At 35.2% G+C, this 10,189-nt stretch overlaps 1 protein-coding gene across 1 annotated transcript in view; it reads right to left on the bottom strand.

The window, feature by feature from the left end:
* Positions 1 to 778: 778 nt before the first annotated feature.
* LOC144966257 (uncharacterized) overlaps positions 779 to 10,189 on the bottom strand; it is a 34,196-nt gene continuing 24,785 nt past the window's right edge. Inside the window, exons 16-19 of the mRNA XM_078902458.1 lie at positions 5,719 to 5,798; positions 5,259 to 5,337; positions 4,124 to 4,219; positions 779 to 2,829 (exon numbers count right to left, since the gene is read on the bottom strand). Of these exons, the coding sequence (XP_078758584.1) occupies positions 2,764 to 2,829; positions 4,124 to 4,219; positions 5,259 to 5,337; positions 5,719 to 5,798 (321 nt within the window). The 3' untranslated portion in view covers positions 779 to 2,763. The remainder of the gene's footprint in view (positions 2,830 to 4,123; positions 4,220 to 5,258; positions 5,338 to 5,718; positions 5,799 to 10,189) is intronic.

Genomic DNA, 10,189 nt, shown 5'->3' with positions numbered 1-10,189 from the left:
AACAGGATTTGGCGGCTCTATCTGACATAATACCATACAGGACTTGGCGGCTCTATCTGACATAATACCATACAGGACTTGGCGGCTCTATCTGACATAATACGATACAGGACTTGGCGGCTCTATCTGGCATAATACCATACAGGACTTGGCGGCTCTATCTGACATAATACCATACAGGACTTGGCGGCTCTATCTGACATAATACGATACAGGACTTGGCGGCTCTATCTGACATAATACCATACAGGACTTGGCGGCTCTATCTGACATAATACCATACAGGACTTGGCGGCTCTATCTGACATAATACCATACAGTACTTGGCGGCTCTATCTGACATAATACCATACAGGACTTGGCGGCTCTATCTGACATAATACCATACGGGACTTGGCGGCTCTGACATATTACAGTATTGAGGAAACAGGTCAGAAATAAATTGACATTCCTGTGACAAGTTGTGAACGATGGCACAAAAATTAACTTGTTTTATTTATTGTCCTGCTATGAATATTGATGAAAGATAAGAAAAACTGCATGTTCGTTTTCCTCCTCTGAATATTTATGCATGGTCGGTACAAAATATCACCAGCAGTTCTATCAAACAAGACTTGGAGTGAAAGAGAGCTACAAAGAGAATGCTATTAATTTAATCTTTTATCTCAAAAAAATTGCATCCAATTACTTTTGTCTACCTACACCCCACCATTCTTCCACCATCATTTACCCTGACAAATCTATCGGGGATTTTATGTACAGTAATACCGCTGAAATCTTTTTTTTTTTTTCCCTTTTTATTTGTTTTCTTTTAGATGTTGTTGGGTGAAGAGGGGTTAGTTTTAGCCCAAAATGCTCCCTGTTGAGTAATTTATTTTTTTAAGTTGTTCTTTTCACTTTAGACAACATGGGTGATGTCTGTTGACATCAGACATCTTGTTTGATGGATTATCTATATTCATTCATGGAGTGCCTGGGCAATGGTATCTAATGAAGCCTTGGTGGAATGTGTAGATAATTATTAATTTCTTTTCTAATGTAATATATTTATGTTTGTTCAATACACTAGCATCTAATAGTTTGTCACAGCCCTCTGTCTATTCACCAGATTATTTCCTGTAAGCGTCCACACACACACACTGACACACACACTGACACACAACTGGACTATATGTGACCCTTTGTGCTAATCTGGTATTATGTCAGAATGAATTTCTTGAAAGAAAATTGAGATCTAAATATTTTATTTTAGTTTACGAGACAAAACTATACAGATCTTTTCAATGGAGTCATTGATTTCAAAACAAAGCATATCCAATTTTAAGCAAATGGTCCAGCCCGACATATACCGTTCTGATCACATATAATTAATAAATAAATAAGAATGTTTTTTTGTTTTGTTTTTTTTATAAATAGTCACAAAACAAATACACCTCTCTTCACAAAGTGAATATTGAAATATCCTTACTCAACTTCTCCAAAAACTGACATCATGATGATGTCATTCATGATTTATGAACAAAGATGATGTGTCAACAAGGGCAAACCTACCACAGACAACAAACAAAAAATCAGTATATTTTGGAGAATTTCAAGAGAGAAAAAAATTGGTATCCATTGTCCGTCTGAAATGATTCTAGACTGACATATATGAGACGCTCTTGGGGAAATGGACCATAGGTTGGATTTTAAGTCATTGGTATACTGTATCAAAGTATAAGACTAGACAGTTTATTCCATCACTAAAATGTTTAAATATTAGCTGAGTCATGACCATTTGAAGTACTCTATCTGTAGAAAAGAGATTTTGAAAGACAGATTCAAAGTTTACTAAATGTCCTTTCAATGTCCAAAGTGCCTTTGGAAAAAAAATAAAAAACAATAACATATGTTTTAAGCGTAAAATTTACTTTCAAATGTTGTGAAAGTATGCAGAAATAAACAAAACTACCGACAGTCCCAAAACACCTTTAATTAGCCATAATAACTCAGAAGTTCTTCCCATGACATGTGGACCATTTCCATAGAGGGCATCACAAATTGTGCTTTTATTTTTGTTTTTAAAGATTTTACGTGATTGCGACACATTAAGGTCATATCAGCGCCAGTAAAAAGGATGAAAATGGGATAGTAAAAAGTTCTAGAATTAAAATTAAAGCATCCAAGAATAAAGCAGACAAAAGGGAATTGGTTGAAATAGGGAACAGATGTAGATTCCAAGAGCACACTATCAGTGTACTTAGTTTGAGATCACCTAAATTCTCATCCAGACACAAGCACAGATCCCCACTAAGAGGAATACACTCAAATGTTTACAAATCATATATAATATGTATACAAAACATAATACAGTGCATAACTGAGAGATGATTTACAAGGGAAAAAACATCATATCCCAAAACTGTTTCTCTCCCAGCCAGGGTATCTGGCCAGGGCCAGGACGAAACCAAGTACTCTCATTCCAAGACAAAGACAGAAAGCAAGTTGGAAAACAGATATAGGGGGAAAGAAGACACAGTAAGTAAATTAGGACACATATCAAGACTTTCAAAAATCACAGTTACAAAAATCCAAATCTAGCCAATTTTGGCTCCATAAAAAAAAGAAAAAATAATCCGTATATATACCAATTAAATCTGTAGGAGTGGCAGGTCTGCGAAAGGGAATACGTAGCAAAACAAAAATCATCAAATGACACAATATAGCATAGATATATATACAACTGATCTCCCACCAAGACAAGGGGGAGGGGGAGATGTCCTGCTATTGTAACAGCTTCTTGGTGATGATTTCATAGATCATTCTATGTCTGAAGTATGGCATGTCCTCCTAGGGGAGACAAATTAACAAACATATTAATGTGAAATTTAAAAAAACTATTTTTAAAAACAATAAATAAATATAGTGCTAAGCAGATATATCGACAACAGTTATATCAACATTATGTTTATATGTCGATGTGACATCAAAGTCCCCCTTTTTTTTTTCGCTATATAACATTAGCGACATTGTGTACCATTGATACCGGCAATAATTTATCTTTTAAAAAAAAAAGAAAGAATACAATTTATATACAGTCAAGATATCCTGCAATGAAGTAAAACACAACAGCCAATGAAAATGCAGATATATCCCACTGCAATTGTTATATAACAGTCAAAGAAAATGCAAGATTATTGTCCGATAAAATTCCATGAATCATCATTGATCAGCCGTGATGTCAGTGGGTAGAGTCTAGTCCTTTATCGTGCCAGAATTTCTCGGTACTGATATCAGTAATGGAAATTCCCAATATCAATATAACTTGGCTCTCAACAAATAGGCTAATGAGAAATGCTCCCCACATCAGCCACTACGTGCGAGACTGTCTATCTGTCTTTGCAAGCTGTCTGGTACCAAGACAGTAATTTTAGAAAGACCCCCGCCCCCCACCTAAAAAGAAATTAATTTTTTAAAAATTTTAATATCAAAAGAAGTGAAAAAAAAAAAAACAACAAAACAACAAACAACAATTTCTCATTATTCCTGGCCTTCAGAGACAGGACCACAATAACAGATTTATTAAAGTCAAATAAAGTGAACTGTCATAAATCTCAAAATAGGCTCTTACAGTTAAAGGCCACTAAATCATCAAGATTGACTTCCCTTATTATTATCTCACATCTCCTCATTTGCTTTCTTCTAACTTTTTTGGAATGACTGATATATTGACATCACGCTTATTTCAACATTTTACCGCAGTCCCAACGACAATAATAATAATAATAACAGTAGTAACAACTACAACTACTACTACTTCTACTACAACAACAATAAAAATAATAATCATGATGATGATAAAAATAATAATCATGATGATAAAAATAATAATTATGATAATAATAATAATAATAATAATAATAATAATAATAATAATAATAATAATAATAATAATAATAATAATAATAATAATAATAATAATAATAATAAATATATAAATAAATAAATTAGGTAATCAAACAAATAGAATAAAATAGAAACATATTTAAATAAAGGGCTCTTGTGAAAATATCGTCTAGTGGAAACAATTTTTACTATTCAGAATGCATTGCTGCTAACAAAATATAGCAGTCGGAGGCCTTACCTGGGTAAATGATAAATGTTTTCCTCTTGTAATATATTCAGCATACTTGCAGGCAAACATTCCGCAGTCACTGCCATTCAGCTGCTGTGGGTTATCCTAGGAAAGACCATGAAAAGAGATTGGAATGGCATTTGATGATGATGATGATGATGATGATGTTGATGATGATGATGATGATGATGATGATGATGATGATGATGATGATGATGATGATGATGATGATGATGATGATGATGATGAAGACAGTCAGTCGGTAGCTCGCAAATCCCGCTGCTCCTAATATTTTTCTGAGCCATAGGTGATGATGGGGGGGTGCGTGGCAGTATAAAAAAGTGGACAATATTTTCTTCTTTGGATTTTCAAAGTTTTGACTGGAGATTCTAGATCAGTGTGTCTACCAACAAGATCCCACTAAGAGGAATACACTCAAATGTTTACAAATCATATGTTAAAAAGAACAATACATAACAGAGAGATGATTTACAAGGAAGAAAATTTCATCTCCCAAAACTATAACTATACATTCAACTGTTTCCCTTCCAGCCAGGGTCAGGACAAAACTAAGTAATCTTATCCCAAGACAAAGACAGAAAGCAATTTGGAAAATGAGATATAGGGTGATAGAAGACACAGTAAGTGCCTCCCTGCCCACTATGGGAGGCCAGGAACCCCCACCCATGGTTCTGGACTTAAAGGAAAGGGAAATTTATTTATGTAATAGACCTCGTAATTGCACTCTTAGCCATTTTTTTTCTTCAAAGAAAGCTGCTTCAATAAAGTAAAACTGTTACTGCTTTCTTGGTAAAAACCACAAAAATATATAACTATTACTGTTACTATCATATGAATTATCACTTTGAAATGCTTTTTTTAGGAGGGATGAAGTGTAGTGAAATTTGATCATCAAAATCCATTTCTGAGCAAACATACGTTATTCTTTATTCTGTCAACTTTTTCTCCAAAATGTTGGTTAAGAGTTCTGAATCTGGAGGAAAAAATTTGAATTTGGCCCATATTTGGTCCCAAAAAAAAAATGTTTATAATAAACCAATTAAATCTATATAAGTGGCAAATCTGACTCCTGTTTCCAAAGGGTTAAAATCTGTAATGAGTCAAGATAACCATATACACTCACTTCTGCTAAGACGAGATCCCATTCTGACATGTTGATAGGCTGTTGCTTCTTTGCCACACTTTCATCATTTATATACTTCCTGTACAAATAATTTGAATGGAAAAACTTGTTTAAAAATTGACTTAATTATATTTTTTAAAAGGGTATGGAGATGCAATGAGCTCATGTAGAACCAAATTTATAATTATAAACTTATAATTATTATTATTATTATTATTATTATTATTATTATTATTATTATTATTATTATTATTATTATTAATTATTATTATTATTATTATCATATTATCATATATTATTATTATTATTATTATTATTATTATTATTATTATTATTATTATTATTATTAACTTTAAGAAAAAAATAATCACACTGTCTGATAGCATAAACTCAAGGTGGATTGTGCATTAACAGGTGTTATTTGATATTTTTTTAAAAACCAATTGAATGATCTACTCACAGCACAGCTGTTAGGCAGTCCTTGTTCTTCCCGGACATGGAATCATAATAAGTTATCCTCTTATTCTTCATATCTGCAACCTGAATGGAAAGAAAATTAAATCTCATATTGGTGACCCATTGCCACAAAACGGTATAATGTTGGGGTGAATTTGATGCCAAGAAGTGATGATAAAGTGACTGGAAAAATAAAATTACTCTACTGTTACAAATAGACTGGTTCTCCCATATTTTTTTGTTTTTAGAATTTTTGAGCACCCCCCCCCCCCCCAACACACACCCCCATCTGGATTTTTAAGTATTGTATTTGTTTTTATTGGAGTTTTTTGTTGGCTGTAGACGGGTTTCGAGCCCAAAATGTTCTATTTGTTATCATTATTCTTTTTAAAGCTTTTATATTCATTTTTTGTTAATATCTTTGACAACAAATTTTTAAAAATTTTAAAAATTGAGCTTTTATAGAGAGCAATATCCACTAACGTGCTCAAAGCGCTTTATAAGGGGTCCCTGGCCAACAACATGTAACATGTAGAATGAGACATAACACCTGTTAGGCGATATTACAATTTTTCCCAACAGACAACGCTGTTGAAGGCCAGGTACTCATTTTACACCTGAGTATAGTGAGAGAATGTGAGTAAAGACCCTTTTCCAAGGACTCAACTATGCGCCAAGCGAGGCTCGAACCCAGGACCTTCCGATCTGAAAGCGGGTGTCATACTACAAGACCACATAGCCGCACAAAATACTATCAAATTCAATTTCCAACATCAACACATCACAATAACGCCAACATTATACCATTTGAGATAATGGGACACATTTGAATATCAAGGATATATGAAATAATTTGTTTTTGAAAAAACTTTTCATATTTTATTCTTACTTTTCCACCTGTTATACATGGTTGCTGATTCAGAGAGGGAGGGGGGGGGTTTACTGAACTTTCACATGAAGACATTGACAGACCCTATCTGATCCCCAGTAAAAAAGAGATTACAATCTTACTTTTAATTGAATGACGGTATAGTTATATCACCAAAAGTGAAATTGAACATGCCATGGAACGAATGAAGGATGGTAAAGCAACAGGCCCTGATGAAATATCTGTAGAGGTATTAAAAAGCCTAGGAGATCTAGCAATTGATGAACTTCACATATTATTCAACAATATATACAATACTGGGAAAATTCCAGAAGATCTCTGTAACTCTATTTTCATAGCAATACCAAAGAAAGCAGGTGCAGTCAGATGCGAAAATTTTAGAACTATAAGTTTAATAAGTCACATCAACAAAATACTGTTGCGTATAATTATCAACAGGCTAAGGAATAAGATTAACCCCGAAATCGCAGAAGAACAATATGGATTCCAACCTGACAGAGGGACAAGGAACGCAATATACCTCCTCCGTGTTTTAAGTGAAAGAGCTATACAGGTTCAGACCCCACTATACCTGTTTTGTCGACTACAAAAAAGCTTTTGATAGAGTACGCCACGAAGAAATACTAAAACAACTGCACTCCATTGGCGCTGATGAGAAAGACCTCAGACTCATGCAAACATTATACTACACCCAGCAGGCATCTATCAAAATCGGAAACTCTACAGGAAATTCCATTCCTATTAAGAAAGGAGTCCGTCAAGGGTGTGTTGCCTCACCAGATCTGTTTAATCTATACCAAGAAACAATCATGAGGGGCATAAATAATATGGAGGGACTAAAAGTAGGAGGTCACAACATAAATAATATAAGATACGCAGACGATACGGTACTCATTGCAACATCAGAAATCCAACTTCAAAAGATTGTTGACAAAGTGGTAGTAGATAGTGAAGCCAAGGGAATGGAAGTGAATATCACCAAAACAGAATGCATGGTAATACAGAAAAACCCCGAAAACAACAACACCTGCAATATAACGATTCACGGCGAGCAACTTACCAACGTAGAAAGTTTTAAATACCTAGGTTCAATAGTGACAACAGATGGAAGATGTAACCGAGACATACGAGCAAGAATAACTCAAGCCAAACAGGCCTTCATGGACCTGGGAAACATTTTGAAAAACAAACAGATGTCGTTCGGGATTAGATTCCGAGTCTTGAAGTGCTACGTGTGACCAATCTTGTTATACGGATGCGAAAGCTGGACTACAAATGCAGAAACACAAAAGAACATTGAAGCTTTTGAAATGTGGTGCTTGAGAAGGATGCAGAGAATATCGTATACCGCACACAAAACGAACGAAGAAGTGCTAAAACAAACATACCAACAAAGGAAACTAATGCCCTTAATAGTGGATCGACAACTATCCTTTTTCGGACACATAGTAAGGAAAGATAAGAATGAATACCTGGCAAGTTGTGGAAAAATACCTGGTAAACACGCCCGGGGGAGACAAAGAAAAACACTCATAGACCAACTGAAGGGCTTCACCAACCTAACAATCCAAGAGCTGTTTGAAAAAGCAAGAGACAGGGAGGAATGGAGAGAGATAATTCATGCAGTATCCGAAGCCTGGACCAGGCATGGAACCTAGAAGAAGAAGATAGTTATAGGTTGAGAGTGATTTTACCTTAAGGGGACATACCGCAGCAAAGATAAACACAATTCACTTAGTAGACAGTGATTCAAGAAGATAAAAAATGCAAAGGACATGAAAAAAATATTCAAGCACTGCCAGGGAAATTGAAATTGTTTGTAGCCATCTTGGAGTATTAACATTTTTTTTTAAGACAAAGGCTAAAAAACTAATGGTCATATAGCATCAAAAATAAGTGTGGTTATAAATTGTAATATTATCTAAAATATTATACAAGCTTTTTGAGATGCTGGTTTTCGTTTTATTTTATTCATGTCCAACTCCAGAAAGATGAAAACAGTATAAAAATTGACAAATTTAACAACAACAAAAATTCAAAATGAAATAATGTTTCCAAAATATCAGAAAAAGCTTTGAGTCTTTTGTTTAGATAATTGCCTTGTCTACGATCTCTTTACATTTCAAGGCTCTGAGTTAACTTTTATGTTCAAAGTGTAACAATTTGGGAAAAAGGCAGATAAAGCTGAAATAGAAAGTTTAATCCTGGTAACTATCACAAGTGGAAATTTTCCAATACTGGGTTAACATATATATTGATGACGTCATTTAGAATTTAATCTAAGCCTTCCAATGATGTGTGTATGACATAGAAGTGATGATTTCATGGAACTGATGTCACTGAGGGATGAACTTAGAGATTGGAAGATTTTTTTTTGATGGGCTTGAGATAAACCCACCTTTGGATTTGTCGTGAAATTCGGCAATTTTTACCATTCTTTCAATTTTCAAAAAAATTTTAATTAAATGTTTAATGCTTGAAGTATTTAACAATGTAAATAACTCAATTTGATATATGGTGCCAAAATTTAATTTAAAAAATTGCCGCCACAAGTCCCCTTAATGAAGCTATGTGGTCTTGTGGTATGACACTCGCTTTTGGATCAGAAAGTCCTGGGGTCGAGCCTCGCCCAGCGCATAGTTGAGTCCTTGGAAAAGGCTCTTTAGTCACATTTTCTCACTGTACTCAGGTGTAAAATGAATACCTGGCTTATAACAGTGTTGTGTCTGTCGAAAAAAAATGCAATATCGCCTAACAGGCGTCATGTCACGTCCTACATGTTAAGTGTTGCTGTTGGTCAGGGACCCCCTGTAAAGCGCTTTGAGCATGTTTAGTGGATATTGTGCTTATATAAAAAAAAAGCTCCACTAAGTTCAACTAATGTAGTGGAAATCTTTTAAAGTCAACAACGCCAGACCAGAAAGATTGACTTTATCCATATCAATGGAACACAGAAAATCTGGAATCAACAGGAGGTATTATTAACTTTAAGCAGAAGTTGACATTATGCAGACTCCACTGTACTTACTTCCATTGGCTTTGGTTTGCCCAATGATTGGAAAATATGTAGGTTAGGGTAGGTTATCCCCTTTACTTGCACATAAGGTCCTGGGGTTGTTTTTTTTTCTTCAAACTTATTGAATTCCGTGACTTCATGGACAACAGATTATCGGTGACGCGTGGCTCAGCGGTACGGTCTTTGCTTCATACCCGAAAGGTACCGAGCTAGATCACCTGCCGCTGTGTGGCCTTGAGCAAGTCACCTCGCCCTAGCTCAATTTGCAGCGCTGCACTGCGGCTGATGCCTGGGATATTCCAGTCTTCCTTTGTGCGGCTATGTGGTCTAGTGGTATGACACTCGCTTTCGGATCGGAAGGTCCTGGGTTCGAGCCTCTCTCGACGCATAGTTGAGTCCTTGGAAAAGACTCTTTACTCACATTCTCTCACCGTACTCAGGTGTAAAATGAGTACCTGGCCGTTAACAGCGTTGTCTTTGTCAGAAAAATTGTAATATCGCCTAACAGGCGTCATGTCTCGTCCTACATGTTAAATGTTGCTGTTGACCAGGGACCCCTTGTAAAGCGTT

The sequence above is a fragment of the Berghia stephanieae genome, chromosome 2 (genome assembly GCF_034508935.2).
Source record: "Berghia stephanieae isolate SIO BIC M18660-M18661 chromosome 2, UCSD_Bste_1.3, whole genome shotgun sequence".
In the NCBI taxonomy this organism is placed as follows: Eukaryota; Metazoa; Mollusca; class Gastropoda; order Nudibranchia; family Aeolidiidae; genus Berghia; species Berghia stephanieae.
Note: the sequence above shows the minus strand (reverse complement) of the source record. Positions and strands in the feature narration are given on the sequence as shown.